Genomic DNA, 19,718 nt, shown 5'->3' with positions numbered 1-19,718 from the left:
AAAGTCAACATTTAATTAAAACTTCCAAAACATGCCAAAAGCTTCAGATAGTTGACAGCTGGAGATTTTTTTAAGTGGTGTTGAAATATAGCATGATTTCATTTGAATACAGCAAAGTATAAAAACTGCACAATTAATTTTAAAGACTCTGTAACTGTAAGTTACTGAAACTAAGATTCTGGCTTAGTTTCAGTAAATTACAGTAACTAAAAGTATAATACTACCTGCACTACACAAGTTAAAAGGAAGTGTAGTTACAGTTGAATAAATGCACTGGAGAAAACATTCCAGATTTACTCTTAAACAGAAGAAGTCAGATATTAAATGGGATCTATTACAGTTTTCATTGTTTTCTTTCATACTGATACAGTTATACTCATAGATGCTTATATTTAACAAGTTATAAGGTCAGCATAACAGCAAGAATTTGCTGTGACTCAGAACCTCAGAAAACTCTTTTTTTCCCCCCACTTGCATTTCTGTATGATGTCAAATATAGTTGATATCCCTAATATGGCAAGCAGAAGAGGTGGTTCCCACACATACAAGGTTCTGGTGGTAGAACCTAGGCAAAGCCACTTAGAAGAATGTTACCATAAAGGGAAGATGAGCTTAAATGGAAGGTAGCTAATAGCTAACTTTGCTACAAAAAGAATGAGTGTCAAGTATATTATCACCAGAATTATCACCTTGCACTTGTATTCCTCCACCAGCACGTCTACATGCATGCAGGGTACATTCATGTCTGTCATACAGTAGTTTAACTGTTAGGCACCAGAGTATCCATCTCCTTTGAGTGTTTGAACAATGGCCAAAAATACGTTCTTGTAGAAAATTATGAAGTCACAGTAAAGTTCACCTATGACCTTTTTGGATATGAAATGTCATCACTTCATTACTTTATCTTACTAGACAGTTGCGTAAAATGTTGTCATAATTACTAAATGAATTTTTGAGTTATGGCCAAAAGCGCGTTTTGTGATGTCACACTGTTCTTGACATTTGTCCAATGAATTCAGGTTTGGAGCTGATGTAATGAAATACCCTTCAGATGTACCTGAGGTATTGCATTCACAAGACTGGGACCGACATGACGTCGCAGTGACCCTCACCTCTGAAGGAAGGAAAAAAAAAAAATCGAATCAGTTCTTCCTCAAGGGTTCAAAAGATGCCATGTTCACGACAACCGGACAGGCAAAAATAAACCCCAAAAATATAACGCTTCCAACTACAGCTGTTCTTTTTGCGGAGGCATAAAAGTCTCACCTGATGTCAAGCATGAATAAACAGGCTCTGAATCATAATGTCACTGACCTTTAAATTTATGGCCGCTTTCAGATGCATTATATTCTTAAATGATTCATAGTGAGCAGCGAATGTAGCCTGACCTTTTAAGTAGTACTGTAAACATATCCTGTATTTTGGAAGGACTGGATAGTCCCAGTGTAACTACAAACAGACATTGCTGATCCCATATAACTTGTATACTTCTAATGGATTGAGATGATTCGGGCCTCTGATTAGGCTTGCCTTAGCTGTTTTCTGGCCCAACTGGGAGAAGACACTGTGATAGTCTCAGAACCTGTTAGAAAGTTTATCTAAGATGGTCTGGGAATGCTTCGCGATCACCAGGAGGAACTGTAAAGTGTTGTTGGGGAGAAGGCTGTCTGGAATACCCTGCTTTCTTATCCTGCAGTCTACATCAATAACGAAGCTAAAATGCTAGTACTTCATCTGAATTTCAATTTAAGCTTAAAAAACTAATGTATTTGACAAATTTGAATCTAAAACATTTTTCAAACCTAACTTTCCAATCATGTCAATGTTTCATAACGGCCAACTGGGTGCCTTCTCTCAGACGTGTTTTGGGCTTAAAGACAGACAATGCACCCACAGAATGTGAGAATCCATGACAGGTTCCCAGACAGTATAAAAATTGGCTAAAGGGTTTTTGTAAATAGGATGTAACACTCATTTGAAATAGCTTGAGACAGTAACAAACAGACAAGGGCAAACAGAGGCATACGTTCATCAGCTTTTTAGAACCGATTCTCTATCGTAGACAGCACCCAATATCCCCCACCCTCTACTTCAAGCTAAGGCTATCAGACAACTAAAGCTGCAAAAGTAAAATGACCTGGTGACTGTTAAAGCCCTTGAGAGAGTTTCTGTCTGGTTTCTGGGCTCATCCATCAATCCTTAGACTAGCTTATATATACACACACTGTTCCACAGAGCAAAAGAAAGGACTGACTTCTGCTGCACACAGCTCAAAGAATGACATAATTTGATTTTGCAAAAAAAGCTTTCTGGTAAGTGCTGATTGTTGATTTTATGCATTTGAGTAAATGCTACCAAAAATCGTGTCATGAATAAACAGTAGCTGGTGAAAGTACAACCAAATAAACCTGAAAAAGGGTCCACTGCAGCTTTTATGTGTTTAATCGATAGATATTTATATGTTAAGATGTTTTTATTATCTTCACCCTGATGTCTGAGAACACCCGTTGCGTGGGTACTTCAATTCATGTCCTTGTCCACTTCTATCTCCACATACACACAAGCTAACAACATCATTGTGGGTCCTGCCCTTGTGGCCTTCAGGTCAGTGGACGTGCCGATTACCCGCAAGACCTTGACAGAAGACAAATCTTAGCGCTTTGATCAGTGTCGGTGGGTCACCCCTCAAAGCCTTGTTGCAGGATTGGCGCTCGCCAATTAGCACAATTAGCTTCTGGCAAGCTGCCAAGGGTGTCACATGGGACCAGCTTTGCACTGATGATACCTGACAAGCCCACAGAGCTGTCATGGTTGCTGGAAGGACAGGAAAACGAAGACAAAACAGATTGTGCCATGTACCTGCATAGGTCAGTGACAGAACAAGCACTTTTGGTTCAACGTGTAGCAGAGAAATAAAACAACTTTTATAGCACATGATCTAAGTTCAGTTTTTAAAAAAAAAAAAGCACTGCTTTTAGTACATTCACCATATTGCTGCACAGCAAGGTACAAAAACAGTCCTGAGGAGGCATTGGTTGTGCAATGGACTTGTTAAGTTTTACTCTCGGTTTTTATAAAAGTGGACAGTCATATATCCTTAGCTGTCATTTGCCTTTTAAGACGGGCAGAGGTTTTGTTTGTGAGGCCTAGTTCTCTTAATGTTTTATCCAAATGCTCAGCTGAGGGACTCCTATATCTCAAGTCCTCTGTGGAGATGAAAAACATTTGCAAATAAAGTGACTTTATGGGGGGAATTCCAACCCATGCAAGGCTTTGCTGCTTTTACACACACAAATGGGTACATGGGTACAGTATAGAAAGACATCTGGAGGTGGTTGTGCCATAAAAGAATGTAGATATCAAAACATAAAGGCTTGGAAAGTGCAGCGATTCATATCAACGCGATTAAATCTTCAACAGGAGTATAGCTGCTGGAAAAAAAAAAAAAAAGATCAGCTGCCTCAGTCGCTTTGTGGTCATAAACTCACACGCCAGTTAGATATACTAAATAAAAATGTAAAAAAGTAAAATTAAAAAAAAGATCAACTGGATAACAATCACAAACCAGACAGCTGCCAAGAAAGGACAAGACAGGTGCCCTAAAAATCTTGTGATAGAAGAGGACTAAAAGAAATCCTACTTCTCTTTTGTCACCTAAGCGAAAAGGTTCAGGTTTCTGTTAAAATTAGATACATAAATAGAAAACGGTTCCAGCATACCTACAACTTTGTGCTATATAAAAACCACAAGCAAGAACTGTGGGATGGTTACAATTGGTGTGCTGATTAAAAAAAAAGAAAGAAGAAGAAGAAGGAGGAGGGAAAAAAGCCCCAGACGATGGGCAGAGAGATAAGGAGAAGGGGAGGTCTGGGGCACTGACGTTCTGCCACAGAACCAGTCTCATTTGCAGCTTTGTGTTTCCTTAGTCCTCTCGCTTTTCCTCAGCCCAGTCAGTGTAAACTCTGTGCTTGGCTACACTGAATATCTTAGGTAACACTGCTTGAGATCAGTATCTCCTTTCAAAACAAGAAGCCAGGAAGTGTTCCGTCTGTCTTCATCACAATTCACCCAGCACTGTGGTTTTCCTCTTCACATCAATTCCACTCTTTATGGTTTCCTTCTTTGTGTGAGTTGGGTTTAAACCGTTCCAGCTGAGGACAGTAAAGGAGAGTGAGACCACAGCGTCTGCGTGTGTGGGTATCTACTTGCGGTTTATTCAGAGTGCAGCTGCATTCCAGCGGCTGAGCAGTGAATTGACCACATAACACCATGGTGTGTGCGTGTGTGTGTTTGTGTGTGTGTGTGTGGGAAACACAATGAGGAAGGAGATTACAGTGAAAAGGACTGTTGATGTAAAACTGTTTGATTTCCACCGGTGCACGCTTGCATGCATAAATGAGTACATCCGCACAGCTGCTCAAGGATGGGCGTGTTACAACACACCTTGTCTGACAACACTCAGACGCATCTGGAGGTCTTGAAGAAGAGACAACTTAAAAGAAGGACTTAATTATCTGGCCTGAATACCAAAGACACTCTAATGAAAACATTCCCATCTCTTCTTCTCCTGCTCTTCCTGTCATGTTGCTCCTTCTCCATAAAAGTAGATGTTTGCTATCCACATTAAAGCCTCTAAATAAAGAGCGGCCCAAAACACCTTATCATCAGCTGCTAATTGCACTGGGAAGGAGGCTTTACAAAGAAAGGAAAAACAGTGACCTCAATAAACTGTATCGCAAAACTGTGATTTATGTCAGCGAAACAATAATCAAAGAGAGGAAGCTGAAACTTCAACCTTTTCTCATTATGTCATTATGTCCAAAACTGGTTTCAAAACAACTTTGTGGGATTTATGCACTGTAATCAAATCAAATGGACCACCTGAAATAGTTGCTTCATACCTTGGGTGTTTTTGCAAAAATTATTTGGCCTGAGACACTGTTAATTCATGTCTTTCCTTCTAGTTCAGAAGGCTTTACATGTACTAATAAATATCAGTTCACAAGAAGTCATCTAACTTTTCTACAAAGGGCTGATGATGATGTTAAGCTAAGCAAACTGTGTTGGAAATAGACAAACCCTGCTCTTAACGGCTGTTTTAGTAAAATGCACTGTACTACAGCAACAGTCGCGTCCTATTCCCCAATAACTAACATTAGCTTAATATAAAGGCAAAAGGTTTAGATTAATGGCATTTAGTTTATCCATATTTGAATATTTAGTTACAAAGATACAAAGGCATATCCCATTTCTCCCATTACCGTTTTACTTTGAAGATCTATCCCATGTTAGGTTTACTAGTAAAATTCGTTTACTTTGCATTAAAGCTTATTTAAGCTGACAAAGATGCTGAAACAGCATCACTGTACTGTTGTTTACTGCATGGCAAATAAAAAGGCAAAATGTCTTTTTACTTTCAGTGCCTAGAACAAACTGAGGCCAGCCAAATTGTTTGTTTGTTTGTTTTTTAAAGATAAAGCACCATATCCACTACTTTCACAGAATTAGTGCATTCTAGTGTGGTTATAAGACAGATATAACTGTCTAAATACATCTGTCTTTTTAAGAAGCATACAATATCTGATCATTATTCCTCCCACAGTGTCTGTAAACATATTCATGAGTTCATCTATTCTCTTAAAGTAAATGTACCAAACGCACTTGTGATTTTCTGCATCTGTGATTTAAAAAAGCTTGACAATAAATCAATCAATGAATTTTTCACAAACCGTTACAAGTTATTGTGTAAAAATAGTAACATGTATGCACGTCAGCGCCTGAATGTGTTGTTTTGACTGACTGATCAGGATGAAAAAGCAGTTAAAACTGTGGTCTGTTAATGTTGTGTCATCATGCTTTATGACCTCATTAAATCCATTAAAAAGAATGAGCAATCCCACAGCTATCATCTAGGAATACTGCCTCATTTTCCTCCTGTTTCTACCTGTTTTATCAATAGTCACACCTTTATTTGCAGACTAAAGAGATAAATTATTAGTAATAAAACTGATAATCATGATCTCTTTGTGACATCCATGAGCCATCAGAGAGCATAAATATAAACTGGCCAACAAAAATTTCTGTATATTTAAATTGAATGTTCATACATTTTACATGGCTTTTATCTGGATATTAAATACATGAAATTAGTGTAAAAGCATTCACCAACTTGGAAAAAAACTTCCTTTCTCTTAAATCAAAGAATAGTTGACAAATAGGATAAAAGAAAGTCAGAAAACTATAATAATGCATATGGCTATACAACCCCCTACAGCATCTCCACTCTCTTGATAGTTCCCAGTCAAGATCCACCCCTGAAACCCTTCCTCAAAAAATCCTTCAGGAGGTCAACAGAGAGATTAAGACCCTTCGAATGGGGTCATGGAGATCAATGATCAAACAGAGAGCCAGCGACAGGCCCCATACCCCCCCCACTCCACCCACTTTATTTCAGAAAGCCTGATAATAAAGACAAAAAGGCTGGCTAACAATTACTTCCCTACACCATGACCCAGCCACCCTCTTAATCTCAGGAGGTGGCCTCACCTATAGCTGTCACTGAAACTTCCACCAATCAGTGATTAGAACATTTCTATTTTGTGTGAGTCTCAAATATGAGCTAAAAAATACAAATGAGGGCCAAAAAAAAAAAAAAAAAAAAAAAAAAAAAAAAAGATTTGTCTCAAACAGTTTGAATTGCAAACATTTTAAATAAACTAATGCAATACAACAAAATGCAATTCTGGGCTTTTTAAAAGTGAACATTCCACAAACCTCTTTACATGGGAAGAAAAAAAAAAGTTAGTTGTGGAGTTTCTATCATTGTGTGAGCCACATTCCTGGGGACCACAGGAGAACAGAAACTGGCTGCGAAGAACCCCACTCAGCTGTGGGGTTGCTGAAGATGTTCCCTGCAGAAAACTTGCCTCCCACTCAGTTACAGCTTTTCACATGCTGGAGTAAGTTCAACATTTTTCCAGCAAACTTGGATTGTAAAAGAAAGGACGCCACAAAGTTTTGTAAGGACTTGCAAATAAATTTTTGGTATAACCACGTATAAAAAGTAAAGTAAGTGAGCATCAAATAAGAGAGGGGCCAGAGATTTTAAACGTCCTGTCCCTAGTGCTTTTGCAGTGACACTGATAAGATTTAGACGCTCTAGATCTCAGAAAAGAGGACAGAAATTGGCCGTAGTTTCTAAAATTTTAAGAAGCTTCACATCATAAAGTCAGATTTACACTGTGAGCGATGAACTGGTAGAGATTTAATTTGATTTTCAGTTTTAAGTTCTTTAATAGCTGGAATCCCTCAACAGACTTGAAAATAAATAAATAAAGGTGAAAATCTGTGCAATGCATATGCAAAGTCTCACTTGACCACTCATCAGATGGCATTTCACGATGTGTAATTTTTTTTTTTTATTATTTAGAAATGAGCGTGTCTCTCATTTATACATATGCAGTATGTGTTACAACGTAGAATACAAATACAAAAAACAAAAACAAGTCCAAAATGCCAAATGTAAAAGTGGGATTTCCTCTTTTCCCCATTAGCTTAAGCTAAAACAGTAACCACTCTAAAATTTTGTAACTCAGATAAAGAATTCACAGAGTCACAAACCAAGACATTTCAAAGAAAGTGAACTTTTTTGGATACATTTAAGTATGGACAAGGAAAATTTGTGGGGGAGCATACTGGTTAACAGTAGATGCAAAAAAATGTTCATATAGTTAAATGTACTCCTGCTAGGATCAGCTGAAGGCAGAAAGCACGGCACATATAATGTATTGTCTGCGTCTGTGTGCCCGCTGGTGTCACTGTGTATGTTTGCGCCTGCCAGCCTGTTTTAGTCAAAACATGGCCAATTGATGATCAATGATTGTTTGCATGTTTGGTGAGGAATCTGTCAATATCTGTGTCCTCTTTCGTGTCTTAATCTTCTAGATTAGGGATCGGCAACCTGCGGCTCCAGAGCCGCATGCAGCTCTTTAGTCCTTATAGTGCGGCTCCGCGTGGTTTGGGAAAATAAATTAGAAGTATTTAGCTGAAGTGTATTTTATTTATGTTAGTTTTTTTTTTAACTTGTAGTTCTAAATTGGAAGATTATTGTGATTTTGAAATATAACAATATTTATATTTATATTTAAATTATATTTTATTATTTTTTCATCGCTCAAAATAAGCGTCACACTCGCGGATGCCGGTGTACCCGCACAAACGCCGTGCATTTACTGAGACTTTCAACCCCAGGTAGGCCAGTTATGGATCTTCAGATCCACATTATGTCAGCAGCTATTCTCCACCGTGAACTATGTTAAAAACAAACACCACTCATGCCTCACAGATGACAGCTTACAGTCCTGCGTAAAGATGAAAGTGACTTCGTACAGCCCCGATTTGCAGACGCTGTGCGCAGAGGTTCAGGAGCAGAAGTCCCATTGTAAACATATCACGGCAGACCTGACGATATTTCCATGAACATGCTTTTCAGCATCTCTTTATTGACCACTTTTCTCACACGGTTGCTGTACGCATACAGCCGGCTGTAGCTTTTCAGCTCACAGCCCAACATATACCTACAACAGCATAGATAGCACAGACGTTAAGGCGGGTGCCGCTCAGGTGCGTCCGCCTCCCCTGCAGCGGTGTCATGTGTAATAACACATGACACCGCTGCAGGGGAGGCGGAGTATAAGGAGAATAAGGAGTATATAGTATATAGGAGAATAAGGAGTATATATGTAATAACAATATATACAGTGTTATCCTCATTTTAGATGTCAAAAAGTATTTGCGGCTCCCAGTGTTTTCTTTTGCGTGGAAACCGGGTCCAAATGGCTCTTTGGGTCTTAAAGGTTGCTGACCCCTGTTCTAGAAGGAAAGGCAGACTGGGAAAATCATTTTTAAGAAACAATTTAATAATTAACAGACCAACAAAAATTGTTTTTCCTCTTTAAAATGCCCTCCACTTGTCCAGTTATGATGCTTGTCTATGCAGTGCAACTCTGCAAAGGCAACATGAGATTTCACATGGTACACTGAAAACAGATGTGCTGCAATTCATACCAGACTACAAAATGCTCAAAATGAAGAAAAGCATAATGGACTCTTCAGGTCTGGATTCACTTGAGCTTGAGTGTGTGAGTATAAGTGAGGGAGTGAGTAAATGAGGGAATGAGTGTGAAAAAGAGAAAGAACGAGAATGGGGAAGAAAATAAAAGACAGTACAGTGTGTGCGTACGTGTGCATATGTGTGCATGTGCATGGGGTGGGGTGGGCTTTTCAATCATCCAGGGAAGCTGACCCCAATGTTTCAACGCCTCTGTCTTCAATCCTGCAGGGGAGCCTTTCTAATGGCTCCCAAAGTCAGATATTGCAGCCTGTTCCTTCTTCCTCTGTTTACCGTATTTTTTGTGTTAGTTCCCACACCAGGCATCATGACTCAGTCCAGACCTCCACTGGTTTTCCCACTCTTCATATGCTGTATCATCAGTTTTATTTCTACTTCTGTCTTTTCCTCAGACTACAACTAAAAAACACCAACATCCACGACACTGATAGCATTTTCTAAAACAACAGCACCTCATGGATGCATTCCATTAAGGCCTGCCATCCAAACAGACCTGCTTTGTTGAGGTGTTATATCAACAGTGTGACCTCCCCTCAACACCTCCCTAGCTTCCTTGGGCCCCCCAATGGCAGGAGATTGATGTCAACAAGGAATTTTATCCCATGTTTCCTTCTACGTCCTCCAGACCCAACCTGCTCCCAAAAACACTTGCTCCAGCACAGAGGGCTTCAGTCAGGCCTTAACAGGCTGGCTAAGCTATATTACCCCATTGCCACCTACTCTCACCCCTTGCTCTTACAGTGTCAGAAACACCCTAAGTCACTGATGTGACACCATAAACAAAGAGTGCCCCAGAAAACAGCACTAACAAATGCAAGCATGTGTGTGTTAAGGAAATGATCCTTGTTCTGTCAACAGTGTGGTTGCTGTGAGAAAAAGGTCAACAAGGAGACGTAATTTGTGTATAGTGTCATCGCCAGAAAAGCTGCCAATAGAATTCAGACCAACTAAATTTGGGACTGTTTCATGGGTGGTGCTTGTCAAACATTCACAAGAAGCAAGAACCTGCAATGCAGCTGCTGTCATTGGAGGTTTGTAGAGTTCAAATGAAAACCTGCTGGAGGAGTAAGGGGCACATTTACAAGTTCCAGTAAAAATTTGCAGCATTACTTAATTCTATTCATCTGTGGCTATAATCTAATATTGCAATCTAGATCACAGCCCTGCAATGACAGATACATGATACTGCTTTTTCAGCAGGCTTCCAGAAAAGCTGTAAAATTATGAAATATTCACGCAGAGGCCAATTTGATTAGATGTTAATGACTGCCAATTAAACAGGTGTACCTAACAAACACTGACATGGCAGCAGCTCAATGTATTTAAGCGGGAAGATGACTTGCTAACGTTGAACCAGGCCATCAGAATGCAGAAGAAAGGTGATATAAGTGACTTTTAATATGGTGTGGTTGTTGGTGTCAGACAGACTGGTCTGCGTATTTCAGAAACTGCTGATCTACTGGGATTTTCCCACGCAACTGCTAGCATTTACAGAGAGAAAATAATCAGTGAGCAGAAGTTCTTTAGGAGAAAATGCCTTGCTGATGTCAGATGTCAGAAGAAAATGCTCAGATAGCTTCGAGCTGATAGGAAGAGAAGAAAAATTCCTTGTTGCAACCAAGCTATGTAGAAGAGCATCTCTGAATACACAACAGTTCAAACCTTGAAGCAGATACCTTACCATGTCCATCCCTTTATGACCACAGTCTACTCTTTATCACTGCTGCCTCTATATACCACGTCATAACGCTTTGATCATCTAAAACGAATGTCCTGAACATTACTTTGAATTCACTCTGTTCACATGACCTCCACAGTCACCAGTAGTGCGCCTTTTGGCTGTGGTGGAATGAAACGGGGGATCTGCATCATGATTATGCAGCTGACAACTGTGTAAAGCCATCATAGCAATATGGATGAAAAATTTCCGAGGAATGTTTCCACGATCTTGTCAAAAATTGGTGCCATGAAACTTAAGGCATTTCTGAAGGCAAAAAGAGGTCCAGCAAGCACTTTACTATGGTGTACTTCATAAAGTGGCTGGTGTGTGTTTCTATTAATCATCCTAATTATACACATTAATATCTAGACACGCTATCCCTTTAAATTGAATATGCGTGGCGTCATGGGCGCCAAAGGCTCACTGACTGGCACGGGGCACAACAGCTGGCCCATGTGACTTCTTTGGACATAAGAGGTGAGACAGCCCAATTTTCGGAAAACCTCAGTGTTGGCTATGACAGGAAGTTGTCAGAACACACACATGCATCATCTTATGTCTCCAACTAGAACCAGTATCATGGGAACCTTGGCAGAAATGGAAACAAATTCCAGGAAGAGACCCCTGTGGATGCTGAACAAATGTTTAGTTAACGTATACAGAAGTTTTCCTCTCAGCCGTTTTATTTCCACAACTTTTCCATTACAGTATCAAAGATATTTACCTCTATATATAACACAGAGACAAAGAAACAAAAGGTTCTTTAACAGTTGGTCTAAAATTTTGTGTTGTCTTATGCAAAGATTATTTATGAGTCACTGAACATTAAGCTCCTTCAGTGACAAGGCATGAGTCAGATATGTGCACACAGGGACGGTAACACTCATAATGACCATAGAATTACAAACACACAAACAGATTACAACAAATACAAATATGGACATGAAATATCATTTCTTTGGTATCTAAACTGGATTAACCACTGTGAAAAATCCTGTCAAAGTATATTAATAAACCATAAGAATAATTCAATTAAATAATACCTGTTATCACTCACAGCAGATTCCAGTGCTTTATGTTAATCACTAATTTGTCATATGTGCTAGACAGGATGTATATACAGTGGGGCAAAAAAGTATTTAGTCAGCCACCGATTGTGCAAGTTCCCCCACTTAAAATGATGACAGAGGTCAGTAATTTGCACCAGAGGTACACTTCAACTGTGAGTGTACATCCATGAATTCACATGGTAGGATTTGTAAAGAATTTATTCGTAAATCAGGGTGGAAAATAAGTATTTGGTCACCTCAAACAAGGAAAATCCCTGGCTCTCACAGACCTGTAATGTCTTCTGTAAGAAGCTTTTCTGTCCCCCACTCGTTACCTGTATGAATGGCACCTGTTTGACCTCATCATCTGTATAAAAGACACCTGTCCACAGCCTCAACCAGTCAGACTCCAAACTCCGGCCATGGCCAAGACCAAAGAGCTTTCGAAGGACACCAGGAAAAGAATTGTAGACCTGCACCAGACTGGGAAGAGTGAATCTACAATAGGCAAGCAGCTTGGTGTGAAAAAATCAACTGTGGGAGCAATCATCAGAAAATGGAAGACATACAAGACCACTGATAATCTCCCTCGATCTGGGGCTCCACGCAAGATCTCATCCCGTGGGGTCAAAATGATCATGAGAACGGTGAGCAAAGATCCCAGAACCACACGGGGGGACCTGGTGAATGACCTGCAGAGAGCTGGGACCAAAGTAACAAAGGTCACCATCAGTAACACACTACAACGGCAGGGAATCAAATCCCGCAGTGCCAGACGTGTTCCGCTGCTGAAGCCAGTGCATGTCCAGGCCCGTCTGAAGTTTGCCAGAGAGCACATGGATGATACAGCAGAGGATTGGGAGAATGTCATGTGGTCAGATGAAACCAAAGTAGAACTTTTTGGTATAAACTCAACTCGTCGTGTTTGGAGGAAGAAGAATACTGAGTTGCATCCCAAGAACACCATACCTACTGTGAAGCATGGGGGTGGAAACATCATGCTATGGGGCTGTTTTTCTGCCAAGGGGACAGGACGACTGATCCGTGTTAAGGACAGAATGAATGGGGCCAAGTATCGTGAGATTTTGAGCCAAAACCTCCTTCCATCAGTGAGAACTTTGAAGATGAAACAAGGCTGGGTCTTCCAACATGACAATGAACCAAAACACACCGCCCGGGCAACAAAGGAGTGGCTCCGTAAGAAGCATTTGAAAGTCCTGGAGTGGCCTAGCCAGTCTCCAGACCTCAACCCCATAGAAAATCTGTGGCGGGAGTTGAAAGTCCGTGTTGCTCGGCGACAGCCCCAAAACATCACTGCTCTTGAGAAGATCTGCATGGAGGAATGGGCCAAAATACCAGCTACTGTGTGTGCAAACCTGGTAAAGACCTATAGTAAACGTTTGACCTCTGTTATTGCCAACAAAGGTTATGTTACAAAGTATTGAGTTGTATTTTTGTTATTGACCAAATACTTATTTTCCACCCTGATTTACGAATAAATTCTTTACAAATCCTACCATGTGAATTCATGGATTTTTTTTCACATTCTGTCTCTCACAGTTGAAGTGTACCTCTGGTGCAAATTACTGACCTCTGTCATCATTTTAAGTGGGGGAACTTGCACAATCGGTGGCTGACTAAATACTTTTTTGCCCCACTGTATACAAGAGCATAAAAGGTAAAGTAAATAGAAATTAAAATAAAATTACAACTGGAGTTTTTTATGATCTGTAATCAATTCAAGTGCATGCATAACTAAGTCAGAAATACTATGACAAACACACATAGAACAGCAACATGGAAAACGTTCAAATTCCCAGTGACGTTCAGCTGATAGTAGACATAGTATCTAAACAACTGCATCAATCCTGAACAACTAGTTTTATGCAAGTCTTTCATGATGAACTAAACTGGGCCTTCCAACGGGGTGCAAAAAAGGCCTTTTATCCAACCCCTCCATCCCCATAAGTCAGTCTCACGTGTCATCAGTGTTTGCACACAGTTCAGCCAAATCAGAAACTGACGACTGACTGATAAGGACACATCACATCAAGACCGCTCAGAGAATATGGGCAGGCCACAGGCAGATTAATTAATCTGCTATGATTTGAAGGCCAACAAAGGGACCAGTGTTGTCGAGCTCAAAACAAGCAGTTGCCACTTAAATGATCAATAAGATGAGTGGGTTTCCGTGACTATTGTGGCTCATGCTCAAGTGCATCCAATCCATACTAATTAGTTACATTAAGTTAAAACTGATTCTGGTGGTGTTGGGCTCCAGAGTGCAAAAGAAAAAAAAAAAAAAATTCATTGGTTGCCTGACATGTAGCACGTCTGTGTGCATAGCTTTTTTTCTGCATTCCATTGCAGAACACTAAATGTTTGCTCTGTGTGTTGCTGCAGCAGATTCTTTTATTCATTTCTGCTGCTCAGAGTGCGATCAACACCCGCTAGCTGATCTGTAAAATTGCACTCCTGCTTCATGAACTTTGACTCACAAGTGTGGCTAAAATTGAACCGCTGGCGTTTGGTGTTCGATTCCTGCGTCATAATATCGAGTACTCATAGCCCTTTTAAACACTGTACCCAATTAGAGAGAAAAGGGTATAGTTCCGATCATGTTCTAACATTGTCTATGAACAAAGTGTGATTATATTTGGAAGAGTTAAGCCAGTTGCTCCACTAAATACGAATGCAAGTAATATATAATAAACCTAGGTTAGAGGTCCTTGCAGCACAACACAAAAGTTATTATTGTGGCACCAAAGACTATGGTTTGCTTCTCAAATTAACTGCTCGCACACCTAAATGCAATATTTTTCTGAAGCCCAGCAGAGTAACATCTTTGCTTTAGTTACAATTACTTTATGCCACAACAGAATCATTCTCACAGCTTATCCCTTTTTCATTTCCCACAGTGGATTTGACATCCCTGAAGTAGCAACATTGGTGGTCCAGGGTAGGAAATGCAGATGGTGCTCTCTCGATTTAGAAACATCAAATAGGACCCTAAACATGATGTATGTGTGTATATATTTCTGTGTGTGTTAGCGATTTTGAGAGAGAGTGTCCCCGATTTTAAAACGTATATAGTGAGCACTGCATAAGAAATGCTAGATATAACATCCTACTCTAAGAGACTTCTTAGAGTCTCTTAGAACTGAATTTTTTGACCTTTTTGTCCTTTATACCCAACACACAAGCAGTCATCAACTTTGTCCCAAGGTGAGGGTGTCACACGGGTTGTTCTGATTGATTACATTAAGATCTTTAGAATCAGAATACTTTATTGATACCTGGGGGAAATTATATAATGCTGCTAATTATGTTATGTTATGCTAAATTTTGTTATATGAGATAGGTGACACAGTTAGAATGCTTTGCCATAGGATCATTTCACAGCAACATATATAACCAACGCCTTCATGTTTGGACTTGGGCATGCTTTGAAATTAAATTAACAGGCGGATATTTCTGACTGCTGAACTGATTTTTAAATTAGAGTGTGACGTATATATGCATTTATAGAGATGCTAGTTTATCTTATCTCCTTAACTGCTCTCTTTCCACCCAAGTTATTCAGCAAAAAAAATGTGGGAAAAAAAATAAATAAATAAAAAAAAAATGGAAAAGACACAAGTCTGGTGGAATTTTCTACTACAAAACTGATCTAAAGAGGTCTTTAATAATCTGAGTTTATCCCCTTGGGACCAAACTGCCTTCGGAAACAAAACAAAAACAAACAAAGTCCATTGACACACAAAAGCCAGAACTCCACTACCATGAAAAACACAGACATTTCATCCTTAAGTTTCACAATTTTCAATATCTGGCAATATGTTAACATTCCAAAAGTCATTATGTTGTCCACAGTAAACTGTGTGCCAGCCCTAATGGGCCTATTGTATACAACAAGTTGTTTCAGTGTAAAAAGAAAAGGGTCATCCATGTGTATGTGTATATTTACATTGAGTGTGTGCAATGAATTATGCAAAATGATGTCTTTACTAACCCAGATGTGTAAGGGGCAGTGTTTACATCTGCAAGACAAACTGAACTTTGAGAGAAACATCAAATGGAAACATTAGCAGCAGCACTGACAACAAACTAACTTACCTGGTTCGGCGTTCTTGCAGCAGGCTTGTCCTGATGATTTGCAAGGATGAGGAAAGGTAGTGTGCAGAGCTGTGGGTGTTGCAGAGCCGAGTGGAGCTCATTACGTGCCGCCTCCAGGTCCTCATCTGATGATGCGCTATCCAGTACGAAGACTACACCCTGTGATCCTTGGTAGTAACGACTCCAATACTTCTTGATGTTGTCAGCTCCTGTGGACGGATGTGATGCTATTAAATGTAGCCACTGTTAGAGCTCTATACTAGAAAGTATGACACTTGTAATTGTTGTGTTTGTGAATTAACTTTAATGAAAACAAAACATACATAACGCTCAAATATATATATATTATGGATTAAGGAATCTGTTTGGTGTAAAACCAAAACAACCAAAGAGATGCTGACAACACGAGTCAGACATGACCGCCACCTTCCTCTGCAGCCATTCTAATTTTCACTCACAGCAAAGGTTGCAGTTGTAAAAACGAATTTAAAAAAAGACTTGCGAGAAAAGACATTAATAATTAGTTAATAACAAAATAAACACATAGAAAAATCTATTATTTTTAGTTTTTAATGTAACCTTCGTGTTTCAACCATAGTATCCTATTACATTCCTCCACAGATGTCTCTAAAGGCCTACTGCATGGTTAGGTGCTAGATTTATTACACCTGAGGCAAAGGGATTGAAAACAGACAGAGGTGTGGCCCATTACGTTTGTCCATATAGTGCAGAGCATTGTACGGCCCTCAGGTCATATCCGGCTCTTTGACTGTCCCTGAGCGGCCCATTTGAGATCAATAGGAAACTAGGATGCAAACATAAATAAGTATACGTCACCCAGTTTGTCCCATTTCAGCCACCAAACACTTTGATAAAATCCTCATCAGTGAATGGCTTAATGATTTTGCTATGTTTTGGATATCACAATACAGCTTTGTTGCTTTATTTTGGAGGTCGATGCTATTTTTTTTTAAATTTACATATATTCGTGTGCAAGTGACTGCAGCTTCACTGTAAATGCATTGGACCAGATGTTTCACAGATGCAAGTTCTACTAGCTCTGAAAGACATCAAGAAAAATTGATGAAGAATGTAGAGTTTTTCCACAAGACCTGGACTTCTAAATATTTATTTACTGAAGTCTGAGTTAAAGCTGGGTGCTTACTTGGTAGAGGGCAGATTGCCATTTTTAAATATTACAGTTTAAAATGCCATTAGGAGACTAAACACTGAGAAAAAACCAAAACCAAAACCAACAAAAACCCCAAAAACAAACAAATTATTGATGCAGAACAGGAACTGACATCTGATCATTTGCTAGCAAAGTTGCAAAAGCAACAAGGAAAAATCTTGGTTCATCCCTGGATGGGGCTTGGTCCATGAAGATCAGCTTAGTGATTCGGGACAACAACAGGAAGTGATTTGTTCACAGAGGTAACTCCTCTGGCACCTGGTTATTCTGGGACTCAAAATGGGACAAACTGGCAGGTGTTTCAAGCAATGGCTGTCCAAATCTGACAGTGAAAAATGTTCCAACTTTTAAGATGAACCCAGAACTGAAATTCAGATTTTTGCAATGTATTACACCTCAGGAGGTGTTGTGTAAGTCAGTTCTAAAATGAATGTTGTTGATGTAGTATCAGTGCAACTTCATCAGTGCAAGACAATCACAGACAGTTTGTTCCACTTCTGGAGGATCATGAGACTGAACATAGTGACATAGACTACCACACAGCTGACAGAGGGTTCAGCCTGGGTAAATTGCTAAAAAGAAATGGGATCCGAGGACGCAATTTTGAGAGCTTTGTGAGAAGGTAGGTAAAGACCTTCCAGAGCTCTCAGATGCAGAATAGAAGGCAGATCTTCAATTTACTAGACACTCAATGTGAATTCAATACACTTGTTCAAGTCCAAAACAGACTAGATTTCTATAACTGAATAAGAAAAACAATCTAAACTAACTAAACTACAAACAAAACAGCAACAGCACTTTGCATGAAGTTAAGTCTGAAATTTAGTAGAAACTGCACATACTCATTAAACATCTATAAAATGCTGGTACTTTTATTTGGTCTTTTTCCCATTTTTATTGACTAATTCTAATATCTACTGTGATAGTAGTTTGTAAAATTAAATCAATATTAATAAATTAATACTGAGCAGAACTGAGTTCAGCTTACTGGTGTAGCCCTGCACAACAGCCCCAGTTTCCCATTGGGAAAATTAACTTCCCACCCTAGAAATAGTTTAAAGGTCATTTGTCAACTTTGCTTACTTTTAAATGAACATGTTAAATAAATGGTTAATGTCCTTAATTACAGCACCAACTGTTGGACGTCTGCTATGAAAAATAATTCCTAATCACTGCCACAAAGTACCATCATCAACATGCTTGTCAGTTAGAGAACCATCTTCAATAACAAGAAGGACAAGCGAGTCCTGCAACAGATGGCACGGCCACCACTGAGTCCTGTCCTCAACATCACTGAGTCAATCTGAGATTATAAGAAGAGACAGCAGCAATTGAGATCACCTAAATCCACCAAACAACTGTGGCAGGTTCTCCCTGATTCTTGGATCATCTTACCTACATCACTTCTTCAAGGCAAACTTGCACTTTTACCAATAGGAACTGGTGAATTTTAAAAACAAAGGGGGTAGCATACAATTTTTTTATTTTTTTTTTATCTTTAACGCAAACTGTATAAATGGAAAGTCTGAGTATAAGTGTTATATGATTGTATCTATGGGAGTGTCTTTTTAGACATATAATCATTTATAATGATTTAAATATTCATTTTCAGCTAATAACTTCTGTCTGTTTATTTCCTGGGACTTTTTCTGATGTGCTACTTTAGGGAAAAAAGGTTGGTTTACAATCTTCACTGAACAAACCCTTGCCAAAAATAACTTCAAACAGCAGTGTCCACCCCACAAACAAGAATCAACCTGTTATGTATTAAGAGCTGCAACACAAAGTCTGGTCAAATCTCTGAACCTCTCTTTTGCAAACCCATCTACACTATTTGAATGTACCTTTGTAATTACAGCAAGTCTAATTGGTGTTATTTATGGCAAATCTCACCATGGGTGGGATGGTGTTGCAGTAGTTACCACTATTGCCTCACAGCAAAAAAAAAAAAAACAAAAAACATGCGTGTTAGGTTAAACTGTGATTCTAAATCGAGCATAGATGAGAGGCAAATAATGTGCCTGAAGGCACAGAACAAAGCATTGTATGAATGTATGGTAACATGTGGCTAGGAATCAAAAGACTAGAAAAGCACTGTATGAATGCCATTCCATGTGCATAATTTTTTACTCTGACAACACTTTTCTTAAAGTCAGTAAGGAGTAACCAACAACCGTGATATCGTGCCAATATTTTTTGGTCCTTCAGCATTAGGAGTCTTGTCTTATGAAATAAGGATAATTCATTTTAACTGACTGAATCCAAACTGAGAACAGCTGCTGATCCTCACGAGGAATGTATGAGGAGGAAAGTACACATTTCCAACAAAATTTTGAAACAAAAAGTTTCGTTTTACAAATTCAAAAAAGTGCACATAAAGGTTGTTGTTTTTCCTAAACAAATCCCTTTCTTATATGAAATCTATAAAAAGCTGAAGTTCCACCAACACTTTACTGCACATCACATTATAAAAAGAATAGCTGTTGTCTGGTTTCACACTTTTAAATGTAT

General features: G+C 39.2%; 1 protein-coding gene across 9 annotated transcripts in view; it reads right to left on the bottom strand.

The window, feature by feature from the left end:
• LOC146506472 (ADP-ribosylation factor-like protein 15) overlaps nt 1-19,718 on the bottom strand; it is a 112,888-nt gene that overhangs the window by 35,173 nt on the left and 57,997 nt on the right. For all 9 annotated transcript variants that reach the window (XR_014877095.1, XM_085179214.1, XM_085179212.1 and 6 more), the window contains one exon: nt 16,016-16,224. Coding sequence is in view for 8 of the 9 variants with exons in the window: in XM_085179214.1 (XP_085035340.1) it covers nt 16,016-16,224 (209 nt within the window). In the remaining variant the exon portion in view is untranslated. The remainder of the gene's footprint in view (nt 1-16,015; nt 16,225-19,718) is intronic.

Source organism: Neolamprologus multifasciatus, chromosome 12 (assembly GCF_963576455.1).
Source record: "Neolamprologus multifasciatus chromosome 12, fNeoMul1.2, whole genome shotgun sequence".
NCBI lineage: Eukaryota > Metazoa > Chordata > Actinopteri > Cichliformes > Cichlidae > Neolamprologus > Neolamprologus multifasciatus.
This window is presented reverse-complemented; position numbering and strand designations above follow the sequence as displayed.